A 20,288-nucleotide genomic window follows, 5' to 3' on the forward strand; every position below is an offset into this window, starting at 1 on the left:
GAGCTAAAAAAAAAACTTCAGTGAAAGATTTACAGCCCTGTTTGCTAGACTTGCCTCTCTCACATTTCTAATCTATTGTCCTTCTCCCTCAGAGCCAAAACAAACGACACTAAGAGGCACTTTTGTATCATCAATAAAACCGCTAAGAAGCATAGCAGTATTTCCCCCCCCTCCCCTAAATGAGAGCTGTCTGCCCTGACTGAAACACACGCACAGTTCACACATGCAGGTGCAAAGATGATTCATGTCTCAGTGCAGTGTTTCAATTTGCAGACACAAAAGCTTAATTAGTGTGCGCACTTTGTGCCTAATCAATAGTGCTCTGTGGCTCGTTGCTTAAGTCCCCCTGGGTGTTTCCTTTTGTTTGATGATCTGCCCGTCGGTAACAGTGCCACTTCCTGTCAAATGACTCTAAATCGCTTTTGGCATTTTGCGGCAGTTTGCCACAGACAGCGACCAAAAGTACGTGAATGTGTTTGCATGTGTGATGGGGTGGCTGTGAAGGTGTTCATGCAGCGCGGTCACGGAGCTCGGCTCTTACGTACAGTACACAGTACACTCGACAATCGATTGGACTCTGCAAATAGCCAAAAGGGCACAAGTCATTCCCCGATAAATGGTCAGAGAGATGTTGAGAAAGGAGAGGAGAGCGGGAGGAGATGGGGAGTGATGGGAGAGGCAGGGGGAGCCGGGTGAGAAGGTGGCAGACAGATTGAGATTTAATTTTCAGGTCACGGCATCTTGTGTCACTTGAGAATCCAGACACATACAGAGAGGAAATGATGCACATATAGCCCCCCAACACACACACCCACACGCAAAAACACACAATAGAGAATATTGTTGTGGACTGAAAGCACCAAGTATGTGTGTGTGTGTGTTTTTAGAAATATCTGTGTATAGCTGGCATAAGCAGAGCTTTAGACATACATCAGGTCTGACATTTAGCTCCGCTTAGCTCTACCACTAAGCTTATTAGTCGAAGACCAAATATGAGCACAATCTCCCCTTCTCCTTTGTTTTAGCCACTTTTCACCCTCAACGTACAGTACTGATATTGTCACTGCTTTGGGTTTCTTCTCTTTCTCTCCCATTTTCTCCTCCTCTTTTCATCTCAGCAATTCTCAACCTCTGCATGTTGACTTTGCTCACACATGTGAATCTTTCCACACCTCTTTTTGTCTCATTTCCACTTCTTCCCTCTTGTTCTCAGGAGTCCCGCTGATCGCAACTGAAGGCTTTGGCATCTCATCAACACATACAAGCTCTCTCAAAAACAAAGGCGCACACACAGGCACACAGTAAACTACAATACAAACTGGGAAGACATTAGTAAGCGACAGAAAAGCAGTGAAACCTGGTCTAACTGAAAGGGACAGTAGTTGTTGACAGAAACAGACAGAATGCATTTCACTTAGATCATTTGCTGTACTTACGCGCCACTTTCAGTTGTCTGCTGGTGTGACAGACTGAGATGAACTGTGAGAGGAAAAGAGAAAAAGGCACTGCAGGGTTAAGAAGACATGGACAATGACTGAAAATGAGACAGAATGAGGGAGTGGGGTTAGGATAAGCAGTTATCTTTTTAGAAGCAATAACAATTCAATCAGGGTGAAAAGTATGCAGAACTAAGTGGCCAGTAATGAGAGACGGGCCTCAGCTGCTTAAATGGACATGAGGTGACAGCGGCAGTCAGAAGGCAATAAGACACATACAAGAATGTAAAAGTTACTCAACAGGACAGTTTCAGTTCAGATTCGATGACATTCTAACCAAAACTGAAAACTTTCTTTCCCATTTCTGTTTGAACTGAAGTAACAGAGAAATAGAAAATATAGTTCAACCTTATTAAGGCATAATGACTTTCATGTTTTTGAAGAAAAGTTCATAAATAAATAAAAACCAAGTCAATATTTGAGCCCACAGACATTGTGTCTGAACCCGAGCTAATGTGACTAACTGTAGTTAGAGGTTCGACCCCGAAGTAAACCCGATATATTATTTTAATGAAGGTTTTCCTGCTTTTGTTTTTAGACCAAAATTTGACTAAATAGTGTAACTTCTCCTGTTTTAGCTCTGTTTTGTTCCTTGTAATCCCAGGGGGAATCACGTGCAAATCTTCTGGCATGTGTGATTGATAGCAGCAGATCAGGGCAGTGCCAGCTTGTTACAGTCCAATAAACTTCTGCACTTACTTTCTTTTTTTCTTTCTTCATCAGGTTAAACTACCTACTCCTCTCTTTAGACTATGATAAGTAGATTACTGCAATTTTATATTGTGCATTTTATTTTTTTTTGCTGTGCTGGATGTATTCTTATTCAGAACGTGCTACAGAAGCTTGAGCCCGACCCGACCATCAATCATATAATTTTGGTCTGGCCCAGGTTTGAGCTATGCATCTAAACTTTACAAGAAAGTTACTGATATCAGAGACTTCCAATATCTGAGGGGGAAACATGACTTGTTTCTGTAGAGCTGCACCAATAATTTGGAGATTAAATGTTTCACAGTTATGTGTAAAGCTTGTGATGCAACCCTGGTTTGCATATTGCATGAGTATCAGGATAAAGGGTGTAAAATTAACACTGTTCTATTGCATCAGGATAGTGGTTTTTCACCATGATGTCAAGGCCTTGTTCCTTTTTGATTATATTTAAACATTCCTTGACCATGTCGGGATGGAAGTTCAAAGCTCTGTACACAGTCCCGAGTGTCCAAAAGTGGTCAAATAATTATTACCTGAACTTATCAGAAAATAAGTTAAATTTTCTTGTCTTGTCAACCTCTTGCCTTGTGCATAATGAGAAGAGTGCATCTTTAACATTGCAAAGTGTCTGCATAACCCAGCATGAACTATAAAGGGGCATTTGGATCTCTACTGCTTCTAGAAACAGTCTAAGCACTTTAAAAAACATCCAGCTGTTTTCTGGAAATAAATTCAAGTATTTTGGCCATTTCAAAACTTCACAAATATAACATCACAAATCTGTGATGGGGTGCAGCCCCTCACTTAGCAACCCAAGCAGAGCTGGTCAAGAAGACAAATGTTCTGTTGTCACTTACCATCCAGAAACCACTTGCTGGCTTCTTTGTGGTTGGGCAGGAGGCTCCGATTCTGCTTCTGGGTCTGACCCAGAGTCAAAAGATGTACCATTGTACAATGGTGCATCTATTTGTAGCCATTTTGATGTGTAAAAAACAAAAGTGTAACAATTAGTTGTGGGGAGCTTCCAGCAGTAGCTTATTTGGATCTAAAGTGAAGAGAGACTCTAATACAGATCACAATATGCAGAACCGACCAGGTGATGATTTCAGCAAAAACAAAATTCATTGAACATGATTTGTATAGCCCACAGACCTATCCTAAACAGTTCAAGGAAACATAATAGGTCCCCTTTAATTAACATTATCATGTACTATCAAATTTGTGTTTTATTTGCTAAATAGAGTATAATAAACCTGTGACTGCTTTTATCGATCCTTAATGTGGAACCAGACAAGCTGACAGACAGTCAGAAGGGAGGATGGACAAACAGATTCAAACAAGAATCAAGTAATAACTTCCAAAATGCAATCATATTAAGGGGGATTGGAATATGTCACAAACTCAAGTACAAGAACACATGTTCTTCTAATCCTGCAAGACACGCTGTCTGCCTGAGTTTCTGCATGCTCGTGCGTGTTCTTGAATGCATGTCTTTTGAAGAACATCACTCCATGTCAGGCTGACATGTTTCATTAGGGCATCTAGGTCAGCGCAAGATCTGGAAGAGGGGGGGAAGGAAAAAAAAACATAAAGTGACTTTTTGGAGCAGAGTAGAAAGTGAGAGTAAGACATCAAACTGATGAAAGAAGCGGAGGGAAATAGAGCTGCATAGTAGCAATGGGAAGAAAAGATGAGGAGTAAAGATTAAAAGTGATAGGCTGAGAGGTTGTATTTATATATTTCGAAACACTGCCAGTCCAGGCAAGATTTGAGTCCAGTTCTATTTTGAAGTAGTTTCCTTTTTATTAAAGGCCCATATGGGACCCAAAGCAATTCAGTGCTCAAGAAACACAGAGAAAAGGTTTGGATGGTTCAGTTAATTGAATTCTTAGCCACAGCACATTCTTCCACCGGGGGGCTTGGAGTTTTTACCTCAATGGGAGATTAACACCCTCTCAAGTGGGTTTTTACTTTTTTCTTTTTTAATTTAGACTCACCTGCCAAAGTTATTTTCTTTTTGTCACCTCCCCCCTTTCCTCTCTGTTTTCTTCTGTTTTTTCCCCTCTTTTCTGCAGCTCTTCAATTACAAACACAAATCATCCCCTCTTTCCCCCTTTGTTTAATTTGGCTGCCACCGCTCAGGCCTCATAATGAATGTTTCCATGTGCTGCCATAGCCAGACCTCTCTTTCTCACTCTCTCTTTCTCCCTCTGTTTGTCCTAACTGTATGCACCTGCAAAACACCCCACACACAACCACACACCCCAACCTGTTTCCACACAGCCTGCAGAGTCAGACATCATACGCTATTGAGGGGTTTGAAGGGGACATAAATCACTTTTTGATCCCCGTGTTTCCTTTCTGAAAAAGGCACAGAACAAAAATGGAGACGTTTTTTTATCTACTCTGCTCAGATTTCTTCTATTTGCTACACAGTCTGGATCCCCTCCAGTTCACCTTTATTGGAGGGTGCTGCTAAATATTATGTCTTCATTATAATTTGAAGACATTCCTACTGAGTTGTTTCTGAAAGCTGTGAAGGAGGAGGTCTCAGGTTTTTGATAATGAATTTTATTGGAGATGAGGGCCAAGTGGACCATTTTCTCTCCTGGTGTATCTATCAAATGTTCCTGTCAGAGTGCTTGGTGATACTCTTGACAGTGGCTCCACGATCCTGCTCTTACATCAGCTACATTGACACAATCCTGGTGAAAGCCAGAATGCTGCACTGCTCATTTGCCCAAAATCCATAAGAAGGGCTGTAGCAGATCCACAAAGTGCTGTGGCATACATCAATGCACAAATGCATAAACATTTGTGCTAACATGTTCGTCTGCTTCGGCACGTTCAAATCTGCTCTTTTTCCCTCGAAAAAGAGAGTCTGTATACATGCATCAGCTCACCCTCCTGCTGTTTCTCACTCTCTCACATGCTGACACGCGTCCCGTCCATCAGTGTGCAGTGTTCCCAACAACTTTCCAGGTCAGCCGGACGCTGATCTATCAAGCTCCGACAGCGTGTCTCTCTATATTTACAGGAAATCTGTGCTGCTAGAGAGTCGCACCCTCTTTTATCTGCAGAAAATTTACTGAATAGACTTGCTGAAATTAATTTTAGCAATTCGATTCACAATTTTAAAGCAATATTTTATGTTGATTCATTACACAGAATGATAAATTTCAGTTTTTTACTTCAACAAGGAGTTGATTGGCTGATTGGCTCTACAAAAGAGGGGAAATGTAATGTTCCCCGTGTTGCATTGATGACTTTATATGGACATGACAGATCCTATCTAATAAATATTTTTAAACAAAATGATAGAACATAGATTACTTTAACTAGGAATTAAATGAAAAATTAATGGGATATACCCCAAAGTGAGACTAGCATGTGTATGTGTGTTGAGGAGAGAGTGGATGCTTTTTAAGATGAAGAACATTAAAGACTGAAACACCATAACTCAAGCGAATCCAGACACCATCATTAGATCCAACAAATAATTCATATCTTAATGGCTGATGGTAACGTTTTATCTAAAGATGTTTCCATCACTCTGTGAACAAAAAGGAGTATAGCACAAGTTGGGGTGTGTGTGCGCGCGCGTGCGTGTGTGTGTGCATTTGTCTGTAACAGCTATCTTAGCTTGTCTCTTTGATCAGCCTATAAAAGCAGTGAAGCGTGGACAGATAGCCTGGACCGACACACCATTGCTCCTCCGCTCGCTTTGAGTGTCTCCTTCCTCCTCACACACATTAACCACTGCAAACACACTCTGACACACTGTCCCGCGTGCATACGCATCTCTCCCATCTCCCAGTGCCTCCGAGGAGTATCGTGCTGCGTCCTCAGCTTTATCTACCAGGAGCAGTGAATGCATCAGTCTCATTTTATCTGTTTACCTTTTATTTTTGCACTTCAAACTGTGTACGTTGTGCCGAAACTTAATATGAGATTTCACCTAACAAAAGCACCTGATAGGAGATGTTGATTCTTGGAGGACAGCTGAAATGCTCTGGACCCATACAACTGAACTCACATACATGGAAGTAATCTTTTTTCTTGAGGTTACAGGGGTAAATGTGAAGACTTAGTGAGTTGGATTGATATAAGGTTCTATAATGATAAAGGAGTTGTTATAGATGTAATAGTTCCCTTACCCATAACAAGGGTTGCCACTCTTGTTGGGTGAGACTGAAGTTTTTCCTTTGTCCTCCTTTGTCATCATTCTGCAAAGATAAGTATCACTCCAAATAACGAAAGTGCCTGCTCTCATACCAAAGGATTTTTTACACACTGCTGCTTGTAATTGGGCATTTTTAAAGTCGGCGGCACTCAGAGAATTCTCTCTGCAGATGCATGACTTTTACCGAGGACAAATAAAAATATAACAATGACATTAATCTTTATAAATATACCGTGAAGAATTAACAGTGCTGCCTATCAAATTGTTTTCATGGTATTATCGAGCAAAACTTACTTTGTAGCAGTTGATTTAAAATAAAAAAAGATATAGTTGTCAAATCTGCCTGTAGCAGATGGTGTTATATCACAGTTCCTTTGTAGAAAAGGGAATAAATCCTCAAAGCAATGAATGGTTAACAGCTGATCAGACATCCCATCAGTTTTTACCCCTTAAAAAAAACTCAGACTGAAAGTGTTTATAGCCGTGGGACACAACACTATATTAGGAGATATTTAAATCTCTGGACCTTCATAAAAGGGCAGACTGAGCATTTGCATATATGGTGGTACTATGTAGTTATTAAACATAATCAAAACAAAAATAGGAGCAACCTGACATAGTCATGAACATGATGCTAAAGCATTATTAACCCACTGCTGTTTGTTTTCCTATGACACTGAAATGTAAGTCAGATATTCAATAGTGTGGCAAGGTAATAGAAGATTTACTGAATTATTTATAAAAACACTACAGTATCCCAATTCCAAAAACTCTGAACTATCCCTTTGTTATATTTCTGTTTCTTTCTCCTCTCCAGATCAGCATATTCATGACCCACCTCTCCAACTACGGCAATGATCGACTGGGTCTCTACACGTTTGTCCACCTGGTGTCCTTCCTTCGCTCCTGGACCAACCTGAAGCTCCACACCCTCCCGCCTCTTCAGCTCGCACACAAGTACTTTCAGCTTTTTCCTGAACAAAGGAACCCACTCTGGCAGGTGTGTTTGCATGGGTACATGCCACACACGTATAGGCTTGTGTTCTCTGTGTCTGCTCTGTGTTTGATTTTGTTACTGAAAAGATATTCTTTTGTATTTAAATTTGTGAAGACATCATGCAGTATTCTGATGCACAGAGAACAAAAAAGAATAGATAAAATAGATAGTACTTATTGTTTTTTATTGTCCTTTTTGATGCAGGGATCCATTAAGTTTATTGCAGAAAACTAAAGTCTGTTACTGCATTCTGACTTCTTTGTGGAAATGTTTGAGGAGGCATTTACAGCCTATATGGATTTGTGCTGTGTTCAAAGCCAGAAAAGGCTCAGCAGACTATTCATTCTTCTGTTATATATCATTCTGTTCTATATCTCCTCACTGAGGTGGGTTACTTGGCATGTTTGTTTTCTTTATGTTTAACATCTGATCACTCTTTTTCTGCACCGTTTTGTAGAACCCGTGTGATGACAAACGGCACAAAGACATCTGGTCTAAGGAGAAAACATGCGACAGGTTGCCTAAATTCATGGTGGTCGGCCCACAGAAAACAGGTAAGATGAAGATATGCCAACAATCAGACATGCACATGTAACACAGAGGCTTCTCCTGTGTGCACAGGTGTCTGCAGCAGAGCCTTTTCATATAATCCCCCATGCTCCTTTACCTCTGTCAGAGGGAGACAAAGGAGGAGGCTCCTTCCTCTTTTCTTCCACCCACATGCTTTCTCCTTTAGACGCACAGTGGTACCAGTGTCTGTCTTTCTTTTGCTTTGACTCCATCAAAGAGACTGAAATAGAGGAGCTTATTAAAAATGTGTGTAAATTCTGGATGCAGGGCAGGAAAGGGACTTTCTTAGATAAGACTTGGATTCATCCAAAAGAGGTGAAATCAAAAATTGGGGGAGATAAAGCATTTATAAGGTTTGTGTTATTTGTGTGTGTATGTATATACAGTATATGTGTGTGTGTGTGGGCGTGTGGGGGGTGCGTGTGTGGGCGTGTGTGTGTGTATTTACTTTAGGTATATTAAGAACAGAAGCCTAATGGAGCAGTGCAGGATGTAGTTGTAACAGTAGAACCAATGCTCTGTCTACGGAGGCTGTTAGGACAGCTTTTTAACAGCTGTCCTAGGTTTGATTCCTAGGACCTTTTCTACATCTCTTTCCTCCTCTCTCTATCTGTTTAATTTGATTCAGTTCCATTTATGTACATAGCACTCATTTATGTTTCATTTTATTTCAATCACACATACATCCACATTGAACCTACAGTAGTTATCAAACAGTGCATTTGTTTTGGTTTATTATTAGTTAAACATTTTGGCTTTGACTGTGGTTTACTCACATCTCAATTCACTTTAAATGTCTGTGTAGCCCTTTCTAGTGTGAGGGGATGGGGTCGGTGGGTGGGCTGGTGGGGCATTATAATTTCTTCTCATCTGGTCCGATTGGTTTGAGTGGCATTTATGAATTGAATCATCATTTGAAAACCTCTTCTTATATATTTTTTAGGTTAAAACATGTTTACTTATCAAACATTTAAGTGTGACAAAAGCACAAAAATGGAAGAAATGTAAAAGGAGAAAGATACTTTTTCACAGATATGAAAGAGGCGGTGTACATCTGCTCTCGTATGTTGCGTGTTTGATTTTCAGCCACTTTTGAACCCAAGTCATTTATTGGTGACAACGGGATAAAATATTACTGTTCGTTTCATGCCTATGAAGTGCTGGATGTGCAGCGATATAATTAAAATAGGTGGCACATACTTTGGTAAACAAAAAAGACCTGTGGAGAATTGCAAAACTTCGGTTTACTGAAGCACATCTATGTGCACAATACAATTTGCACCCTGTATACATTCAATTGATTTCTAGAATTTAAATAAGGGGATTTGTTTCTCAGTAGGAGGTGAAGAGGTGAGGTATAAACAGTAATTACCTGGATGATAATCTCCCACGTGGAAGAAGAGGTCAATGTAGCGACATCAGCAACCTAACAACAATTAGATTACTATAAATCCCCGTTTCATCACAGGAGAAGCAGGTGAAAAAAAGAGCTGCAGAGGGTGAGACAGAGGGCAGGACCATTTCCCCCACTGCTGATTGGTGTCAAATGCTTTTGAATCATGTGGAAGGAAAGGACTCTGATCTTTCTGCACACAGACACACAAGAACTCCCTCTGTGAATTCTCTGCAACATATAAATCTCGGAAAAGGGAAAAAAAAAAATCTTCCAGTATGGATCCATGGACGACACCTCTCACACACTAACAAACACTTTCTCACACGCACAAACCCACACTCTGCAGAGCCGAACTAACGAGCCAGTTATGAATTATGCCCTTTCTTCCAGGAACAACGGCACTTTATCTCTTCCTGCTCATGCATCCCTCCATCTCCAGTAACTTCCCCAGTCCAAAGACATACGAGGAGGTCCAGTTCTTTAACACCAACAACTACCACAAAGGAATCGACTGGTGAGCGCCCACGCACAATACCACACACACACTTCTCACCTTCTTTCATTTCTTTGTCTTTTATTAGTCAGTGCCTAAGGTGAAACAAAAGATAACAACCCACCTTTTCTTCATTTTGAGAGGTTGTTATTAGCTTTCACCTGCCTGTACAGACTTTAGTAATGTGTCAGGCAGTTCAAAACAGCTCAACAGTGTCCTCAAAATGAGGTTTTAATCCTGTAGTGTAAGCCAACAGACATATGTCGGCCTAAATGACCCATAAATGGGTTACTTAGCTGATAGACACAGCTGTCGCATCCTCCAGAAACACTTCTTCATTGAAAATTGCTTAAGTCGTATCTTCAGACTCCTTAAAGGCACAGATAAAGTCTGGAATGTGTTGACTTTCCAGACTGCATTTGACTTTGAAATTATGTGCAAAGCCGCTGTCTTGTATTGCTGTGGCTTACAGAGTTTTGATTAATTGCAGATGTCTGTGAGTGTGGTGTGCATCTTAAAATGATGTCTGCTTTGCCTCAGGTACATGGAGTTTTTCCCCGTGCCGTCCAATGTTAGCACAGATTTCATGTTTGAGAAGAGTGCCAACTATTTTCCCTCAGAGGAGACCCCACGGCGAGCCGCTGCCCTGTTGCCCAAGGCCAAGATCATCACGCTGCTCATCAACCCGTCTGACAGGGCCTACAGCTGGTATCAGGTGAACACACTCAGCACAAACACACTCGCGTTTGACCGTGACTGCACATGCGTAGTGCCTTTTAAAAATGTTCACACCCCATGATGTTTTTCACATTTTGTCACAATTACAGCAAAAAGGAAAATCACAGACATTCTGATTCTGACCACTGATAGGTAGAAGAAAGGTTAATCTGGTCAGACTAAGATTAAGCTCTGTGGCCTACATGGAAAGCCTGTGCCAGAATACTACCAGACTACATCACTCTAAACCTACCAACACCATGGTGAAACACTGTGTAGGCAGCATTATGGTGCGGAAATCCTTCTTTCAGTCAGGAGAGAAAAACTGGTCAGAGCTGTTGGGAAGATTGGAACACAAAAATCTCAAACAGCCTGTAAGACATTTATGAGAGACCATTTTTAGAAGAACCAAAACATCTGCCTTCAGATGTGCAAAACTGCTAGAGACATGCCCCCAAAGAATTTAAAGCTGTGATTGCAGCAAAATCTAAAATATTCTTCAGTGAGTCATTATACCAATTTACAACATAGCTGTTTATCTCTTAACGTGTATTCTTTTCCTTCCACTTTGCAATTATGCACCACCTAATCTTGGTTTATCACATAAATCCCTGATTTGACACATTAAGGGGTGTGATTATAATGTCAAAACATGCAGATGCTTTTACACTGTACTGAATTGCAATAGCTGTCTGCATCATTCTGTGAAATGCCTCTGTCTCTATTTACATAAAGTTATTTATCTAAGATGGAGCTGATTCCACTAGTTAATGCTGAGTTATTGGGTTTGTCTGGTATATCTGCATATTCACGTATCATAAGCCCCTGTAACTGTGATCTTAAGCCTGTTTGATAAATGAGAAATAAATACAAACATGTCATCTCCAGTTTTATGTTTTCTTCAACATCGATCGATAAATAAGAAAAAAACCCTGATGTCCAAAGCGAGATCTTTGAAGCCTCTTCTGTTGTTGTGCACCTCTCTCCAGCATCAAAGAGCTCATGAGGACCGCACAGCCCTGCAGTTCACCTTCTATGAGATCATCAGTGCTAGAAAGGGAGCGCCTGCAGAGCTGCGATCCCTGCAGAGTCGCTGTCTCCTACCAGGCCTCTATGCTACACACCTGGAGAGGTGGCTGATGTACTACCCATCTAACCAGGTACGTACAGTCACAGATACAAGCCAATGACTGACATTATGATTCCAAACAAATTTAAAGGCAAATGTTTATCTGCTTTGACCTTTTAGCATCTTTTTTTTGCATCTTTTAAATTACATTTTTACTTTTTTTAATGCCTTTTTAAATCTGTAACACTTTGTTCTCTGTAAACATCGGGATTGATAAGGTACTGAAGTGTCAGTACTTAATGCCCCCTATCCTTGCATGTCTTTGTGTGTGCAGGTGATGATCATTGATGGCCATCAGCTTAGAAACGACCCTGCAGCAGTGATGGATGAAGTGCAGAGGTTTCTGGGTGTCACTCCTCACTTTAACTACTCCCAGACTCTAACGTGAGTATCTGACTCTGTATGCTTGCCTGTAATTTACAAGTGGGATGAATGCTATTCAATCTGGATTCATCAAAAAGTTTCCAAAATCCCAAATCTGTGGGAAGCCTGACATCTGCTGGTAAACGGCTTGATCCAGATCCTCAGCAACATCTCGGAGTGACACCGTAAACAAAAACAACAACCATATCAGATGACTGCTTATTGAAGCAGTAAAAAAAACAATAAATAATCAAGTTTTAAAAAATGTTTTCTTTAAAAACAACATAAAGTGAAAGTGACAAAAACACACGCAAAAAAAACACAGCTTTCTTTCTCATTGTTGGGTGCCACAATGATTATTGTGCACCCCAACTTGTAGAAAGTATACCAGCAGTCTCAATATTTCCTCAAATTCATTTATTTGGATCCGCATGGCCCTCTACAGAGTAAAGCATGTTGGTGGCCTAAGATCTTCTTCCTGCCTCTGATTGTTTAGTTTTTTTTCAGTCTTGGAGTGGTTTATTTCTGCAGATAGCTTTAGAACTGCTGAGAAGAGCCAGATGAGCTGTCTCATATTCTACTGTCAGAATATGAGACAGTAGACACTATGTCCAAAGCTGGACATAGTGACAGTTTTAATAAATATGTAAAAAAACAAACATATTTTTATAGAAGTTACCTATTGCAACTTTAAACCTCCACAACATTAAGTTACTTCTATAGTTTATTGTAGCAGTTTCTCATCCCTTCAAACAAATTGCAAATCTTTTTGGACATGCATCAATTGTTTCCATTTGTCTTCAGCTTTAAAACATTATAATTTGCTTGTGTTATTTAAGTCAAAGTGAACTATCCTTATGAATGCAGAATAATAATTCCAAATAAGACTAAAGTCCTTATTTATTCCTGAGTCATTACAAATGTGCTGTTTATTACACAGCAAATTCCTTTCTGGTGAAGAAAGGATGTTCTCCTTTCTTTAACAGGAGGAGAAAAAATTATGCTACCAGTAAATCTCACTGAATTAGAATACTCTTGAAAGTTTTGTTATTTCAGTAATTTTATTGTAAAGAATTTCACTAATTAAACTGAGAATACTTCAAGGTTTCATTTTCACTACTTACAGCTAATGAGATCCAAAAACTCAGTTTCTCTGGATAAATAAGACCAATGCAACAGATTTTGCTGGATTAAGTTAATTTAGTCAAGGTCATTTAAAATACAATACAATATAAATTGTATTGAATTCTGTACATCATTCATGAACAGGAATGATATACAGGCATGTGGCATCTCTAAAAGCTATGGTAAAGGGAGCAAACTTTTCTTTAGGGTTTAAACTTTAAAACTTTTCTCATCCGTTATCGCACTATATTTTTTTAAACTGACTGTGTGTGTTGTATAAAGCTTTTTAATGATGAACATTAAGCCCATGCACGCTAATATAGCACTGTATAAAGAACAGTTCTTAAAACTTGTTATATAGTTTATTGGAGTTTTATAACTTATTTATTTTTCAAAATTTTCAGTTACTTGTCCGAGTCTCAGACGAGAGGGGGGATTTAGTAATTTGCAATTTCTGATTGAGGCCACAGTTGACTTTGTCCAATCAAAAACACAATAAATTCAGAAGATATCAATCTGCAAAAAACAAACAGCTCAGGTTTTTAAGGATGGCAAGGTTTTTGCTATGACTGTGAATTGTGTAAAAATACACAACTATGTGGAGTTTCTACATAAAGTCATGTATAATGCTCAATGTGAAGTGGACAGATCTGCCTTGGCATCTAGTTGCATAAGTGGAAGCATATGTAATTTTGCCAACATTAAACATTTGCAAATACTTTGCTACTTTTACTCCTCAGAGTATAAACTGCTTGTATTCACTGCCTGCCTGTCTGATTTACAGCTGAAATGGTACAAAACACAAACCTTACTTTTCTGCAGTGTTTCAGTCCCAAAGCCTAAATTGATCAAAAACAGCACAACCACAAGTGACATTGATGCAAGACAAATGATAAAACCTTAAAGGCCACGCTCTTCCTCAGTCTTTCTGAGTGGCAGCCACAAACTCCACCTCTTTAGTGACTGATGTACATTCCTATATGTGTGTCCACTTCATGATCTGTGATGACATAAATTAAACATGTAGCTTTTATGCTTTGGATGAGCGGGAAACAGTTTATTTCTCAAGCACTACTCATCAGAATGCAATCAGCCTCTAAAGCTTCAAGCTTCAAGACAGTGACATCCAGAATTTGTGGCTCCGACCAGGACAAAGAATGGCTCTGTCTTCAATCAAGGTCCCACAAGCATACAAATAACTTGGGAAGAGGTTCTGATGGAATAATGAGGATGCTTTGTGTGTGTCTGTGTGTGTTTGTGTGTTGTCTGAGAATGGAGTTAGACAAAAGCCTAATCTTTTGTCCTGTCATTTCTTTCTTGACACACCAGCAGTCTGACAGATTCCTAACACTGAAGGCTATGTTCTAATCTTCTCTTTCTTTCCTTCATCTTTTGTGACTGAAGCAGACCTCCTAGCACTTGTTTTTCTTTATTAGTCCAAAAATGTATGCAGATAAGGAAATAATTTGCATCTTTCAACCCCATTTGCTCTAAAGAATATGTTCAGAAAGAGGTGATAACAGAGCACAATATCATGTGACATGATATTGTTAAAGTTAAAATTAATTGCTAATAAAAATCTAATAATTTTAAGAAGCGAATAAAACATTTAAAATATGCATAGATTTCACAATGGTATGTGTTACTGATCAGGCCCAAAATCTGGGTGAAGTCATCCAGATTCAGGGTTCAGACACGAATCTTTTGAGACACATAAAGACAATTACAAAGTTCATCATCTATCTGGAGAACATCTCCAGGATTGAAGGACTAATGTGTGTAGATTTCATGATCTTAATATGTATATATAATATAATTGATTACTGCAATAGTGTCTTCTTTGGTTTGCCTAAGCAGTAAATCAGACTGCTTAGGCAGACAGGTCTTCTTGTCCTAGGCTACTCTGCATCCCCAGAACCAGAACCAACCTTGGATTCAGCAGGATTCAGCTTTTATTCTCTTCTAATCTGGAACAAACTCCCAGAGAACTGAAAAGGAACTGTACTATGTTGTACAAATAAATAGACCCCACCTTGCTTAGCAAAGTATTTGCAACCCCCTATTTTTTTTTACATTTCGGTAGAGTTAAAAAAATTTAAAAAAGTAAGAGAGTTAACACAAATACAGTATATATCATGCTTTTTAGGTTTATATTTGTATCAATTGAAAATCAGCTTGTAATTCTATTTCACAAATATCCACAACTTACAGTACTTTGCTGGTCTCTCACATAAGGTTGTGACTATAAAAGTCTGACATGTACAAATTGCAAGGCGCTGTATGACTTCGTGAAAATTGAAAGTGTTCTAATTGTATCCATTGTACATTTGTCTGGAGATGACAAGCATAATGTGCAGCCCTTGGGTTACTTTGCTCTCAAGGTTATTGATTTTTCATGAGGTTAATAATAACCAAGACAAATCTCTTTTTATGTTCTGTCTTAGACAGACATTAAATGACATTAAACTTATAAAAATAATTTTTCACACCCAAAACTGCCAAAAGAAACCATTCACTTCACCACTCATAGTGACACCTACGCCTCTTTTCTGCTTTCCTCTTTTCTCAGCTTTGACCCTCAAAAGGGCTTCTGGTGCCAGCTCCTGGAGGGAGGAAAGACAAAATGTTTGGGAAAAAGCAAAGGAAGAAAGTATCCTCCTATGGACCCAGAGGTAATTTTGTTTCCTGTTAACTAAAAGGCTTTTGCGCTCAGGGGAAAAATGGTGCATGTTTTGTGATGTGACGGATTGAGAGAGCAACTGACACAAAAGGAATCAAGCCACCTTACTGTCAGTGACAACCCACATCTCTCTCTCTATCATTGAGGCAAACTATTCCCCAAGAATCAAAGCAGAGGTGGCCACTGTAACCCTATCAGATCCAGCCAGACGCTTTAAACCTAATTAGGAGGACCTAATAAAAACTACAATGAGAAACAGAACAAGGCAGATTGGGATAAAGGGAGATGAAAGATAGAAGGAGAAAATCCAAATCCATAAATCTTTGTCCTCCCTCATGGCTCCACAGAGAGGCTGCAGACGATGAATCACACATTTGCTCTCACATAGATACAGCCTCTCTCCACATGTGTTCACGCATGGCTCACGGCTGTGCCTCCGTGTCACCTGCAATTAAAATTTATTTGAGCCTCAACCAAGGAGACACAAGGTGAGGCCAAGGGGAGGCGATAGAGTGAACAGCAGGGCAGAGAGACAAGAGAAGAAAATAATTATAGAGCGTTGCACAAGTATTCACACCCGCTGAACCTTTTCATATTTTGACTCATTGCAGCCACAAACTTAATCGTGTTTTATTGGAGTTTTACATGATAAACATGAAGTAGGACATAAATCTGAAATGGAAGTCTCCATTACTCCAATACAACATATTTACCTTATTAATTTGACACCTAAAATGTAATGTTCAATTGTTGACTGTATAGTGTTTTCTTTACAACTTTGTAGTTTCTTCTATAAATTTGATTCCTTGATTGATAATAAGTCAATGGGATCTATCTGTATCTATTTCAATTTCACTATAAATACAGTTGTCTTGTGAAGGCCTTGGATTTTTATTAGAGAACAAAACTGCTTTGTGAAGCCCAAGGCACACAGCAGACAGATCCGGGAGAATGTTGTGAGTTTTTAAGCAGGGCCAGGTTATAAAATGATATTCCGACCTGTAAAACTCCATAAACAGAAAGTGTAGGACAGACCTGCAAACCTACAGACAAACGACTGTTCACCTGATGCAACAGGATGGTCAAACAGAGGATTAATCAGAGAAGCAGAGAGCCACAGCTCAGTTGGGAGAATCTCTTGACAAGACAACTGTTAGCCTTACCCTCCAATGATTCTACACTTTATGGAGAGAGGCAAGATATAAATAAATAAGAAATTTGCATGCATGAGACACAGGATACATGGAAGATGTTGCTCTGGCCAGATGAGACCAAAATTTAAATTGTATTGCCTACATTCAAAATGCTTATCGCGCTGATCACACCATCCCCATGGTGAAACATGGTGGTGGCGACATCATCCTTTGGGAATTTGTTTTTTCATGTGGGAACATCAGCCTTAAACACACAGCTAATGCTACTATTTAATGGTTTAGATAAATGTTGTTTTATAATGATTTAGTCAAAGTTTAGACCTAAAACCAATTGAGAATCTTTAGCAAAACTTTAAAAACTGAACACTAAACAAACCGGTCTGTAAATTGTAGCCTCCAGTGAGCTCTTAAAATATTTGTTGTATATTTTTAAATGTTTAGCCATAATTTGCAATGCTCTCTTGTCCTTTAACTTCTTGAAACTTGACTGGACTTTTGGTTTTCCTGACTCTTTTTTTCCTTACTTCTGGCACCTGTCTGCCGTCATCTTTGTTCACACACTCAATGTCTTTTCATCTCTTTCTCTTCCGCTCCTCAGGCACGTGCATATCTCTCCAGGTATTACAGGGAGCACAATGTTGAGCTGTCAAAGCTGCTACATCGGCTTGGACAGCCCCTTCCCTCATGGCTGAGAGAGGAGCTGCAGAAGGTCAGTTCTATGCTCATCTCACCAGTGAACATGCACTTTTAAAGGTTAAAAATAAAGATATAAAATATGAAGAACCAAAAAAAAAAAAAAAACTTAGCCATTTACAAAGCCTTGGGCAAAACATGCACAGGTCTGCTTATCAGAACCTACTTGTTTACAGGTTTTATACTTTTTGACTTTCTGTTTTGTAGTTTGACATCTTGTGTTTTTTTCCCCCCAAAATAATTTAATGAACTTATGTAAAACAAGAAAGCTTGGTGACCAAAAGTGCAGAAAAGTCAACAATGAGAAGACCTCCATCCATTGTCCTGTGATAACCATTTCAATTTTTATTTGTTTGGTTTGCTCCAGTCATCACAAGATATAGATTATGATTGAAGGAACAACATTCCAGGTACAGCCGACTCAGCTCAGCTTCCTCCTTGGCTTTGCCTTGGAGAAAGCAGGAGGTGCTTCATTATCCATGGGGGAGGCTCAGTGCAGAGCCACTGCTTCTCCAAATCAAAAGGAGTTTGTAAGGAAAGGGAGCGGGGCATTTAGTGGCCATTCTCATCATATTTTCACCTCAACTGACTCCTTTTGATATGGAGTATTAGCAGTTTTTCTAGGGACTATTATGTGATGAAGCCAAAGTACTGTATTTACAGTATTTCTATTTACTTACTGTTGGATCAACTAGTCAATTTACATTTGGACTTTTATGACAGAATTGACAGATCGAAGTATGAAAGAAGGGCTCTAAACTAAGGCATGTTCAAAGGGATCTTCCAGAGAGCCTCCTTATCAGATGCCCTTCAAGTGACTCAGTTTCATATCAACAAGCAGTGGTTCAACTTTGAACTCCCTTTCACTCATATGACTGAGCCATTTGGTTTTCATAGGCATTTGTGCCAATCACAACAGGCTTTACCCTTTCCAGGTGACATTTGACTCTAATTGAAAAAACAACAGTGCAATTAAAGTACTTCATTCCATTTTCTTCCTCCCTCTCCTCTGTTTCCCTCTCTTTAACCCTTCCTCCTTTTACCCCTTTCTGAAGGTTAGATAACATTTCAGTCCATGAGCCAGGGGTAAAGGTCGAGCTATCAGAGATCGGGAAGTGACCAGAATCTCGTGACCTTCAAAAGAGCTCTGTCTGTGGCCTTTTTGTGCACGCTGAGGTGAGGCCAAGGACTGGTGGATTTGTTTCACCTGCAAGCTACGGCGCTGTTGGATGGAGCGGGAGGCATGATGGGGCGAAGAATCTTTGTGCGCTTCGATGGATGAATGGATGAATAAATGGATGAATGGATGGATGGATGAATGACTAGATCTCTAAAGAAACTGGGACTAAAACCAAGCGCCAACATCTAATAAGAGACAGAGCTGTGTGAGACATTGAGGATTTGGCAGGTTCTGAATGCCCAAAACCTGTTCTGAACTGACTCTCATGCAGACCTGGAGTGACTTTGATTCTTTTTTTGGTTTGATTTCTCTGCTAAGTTATGATACCAGGGCAGCGCTGGTCAGCTGTGCGTGGTTCACTTAGAGATTTCTTGCACTGAGTTCTGTTCTCTGTTTCCCGCCATGTTAAAACAATACATACCTTTGTATGTTCACTTTTACCCTTTTGTTTTATTTAGATTTTATTGTATGATAAAAGAATAAAAAGCAAAGACAAGGTGGACTCAGGGTGAATGATAGGCTGTTCCTTGTTTTTTTTTTTTTGGTAGAACAGGTTTAAGGCAGATCTGGTAGCATTGTTTCAACCCACAGTGCATCACATGACACTTTTATGGGAGAAGCTTTGGATTGGAAATTAGTATCTGGACCTAAAAGCAGAACTCAGTCAAGATTTTCCCAGCAGGTCATGTAGGAGTATTCTGTGTTCATTTATTAGAGAATTATTTCAGTTCTAAGAACTGCAAAGACATGACCAAAACTACTCAAAATTATGAAATAAAATTTAATTTCAGGATTTTTTTAAAGTCGGTGCGTAAGTGGAAGAAGATTATGTTTTTTTTGTCTGTGTTTCATTTAGGCCTAAACCTTTTTTTTTCCCTTTGAAAACCAGTGGCCTAAGTTTAGCCTAAATTTGAATGCAAACAATCCTACATGTCAATTACAAAACCAAAACTCAAATAAAAATGCATATGACTGTCAGCATAAAATGTTTGTTGTGTTTTTGGTGAGCATATCGGCCCATTTGTAAGGATACGTTTGTTCTGTATGAGTGAGGATAGGCTGTTTTAGATCGAAGGTAAGTTAAAAAGGACTATGGGAAGTTATTTTTTTAAATTCATTACCCTGATCTCAAAACAGAGACACAAAACAAAATCTGGCCTGTTTGACCAGAGATTGTTTTCTGTTATTATGTTATATCAGATAATAACATAATGTAAAATCAACAAATAACCTACAATTCAACACTGATATGCAAAATGAGTCACACTTCAACTTTTTCACATTATGTCCTGTTACAACCACAAACGTCAATGTGTTGAGATTTTATCCAGCAGACTGGCAGTCTTACATAACTGTGAAGTTAAATAAAACTGAAGCCATACACACATTAGTCAACAAATT

The 20,288-nt window shown here is 39.3% G+C and overlaps 1 protein-coding gene across 2 annotated transcripts in view; it reads left to right on the plus strand.

Moving 5' to 3' along the window:
- The window catches only part of ndst3 (N-deacetylase/N-sulfotransferase (heparan glucosaminyl) 3), a 51,947-nt gene extending 32,074 nt beyond the window's left edge, over positions 1-19,873 (plus strand). The window contains exons 7-15 of one of the 2 annotated variants that reach the window (XM_032563616.1): positions 7,208-7,390; positions 7,845-7,941; positions 9,744-9,867; positions 10,387-10,561; positions 11,553-11,723; positions 11,967-12,076; positions 15,750-15,852; positions 17,613-17,723; positions 18,763-19,873. In XM_032563616.1, coding sequence (XP_032419507.1) covers positions 7,208-7,390; positions 7,845-7,941; positions 9,744-9,867; positions 10,387-10,561; positions 11,553-11,723; positions 11,967-12,076; positions 15,750-15,852; positions 17,613-17,723; positions 18,763-18,771 — 1,083 coding nt within the window. In that variant the 3' untranslated portion in view covers positions 18,772-19,873. The remainder of the gene's footprint in view (positions 1-7,207; positions 7,391-7,844; positions 7,942-9,743; positions 9,868-10,386; positions 10,562-11,552; positions 11,724-11,966; positions 12,077-15,749; positions 15,853-17,612; positions 17,724-18,762) is intronic. The other variant, XM_032563615.1, reaches the window with a different exon arrangement.
- Positions 19,874-20,288: the final 415 nt, after the last annotated feature.

This window comes from Xiphophorus hellerii, chromosome 5 (assembly GCF_003331165.1).
Source record: "Xiphophorus hellerii strain 12219 chromosome 5, Xiphophorus_hellerii-4.1, whole genome shotgun sequence".
NCBI classification, from domain to species: domain Eukaryota; kingdom Metazoa; phylum Chordata; class Actinopteri; order Cyprinodontiformes; family Poeciliidae; genus Xiphophorus; species Xiphophorus hellerii.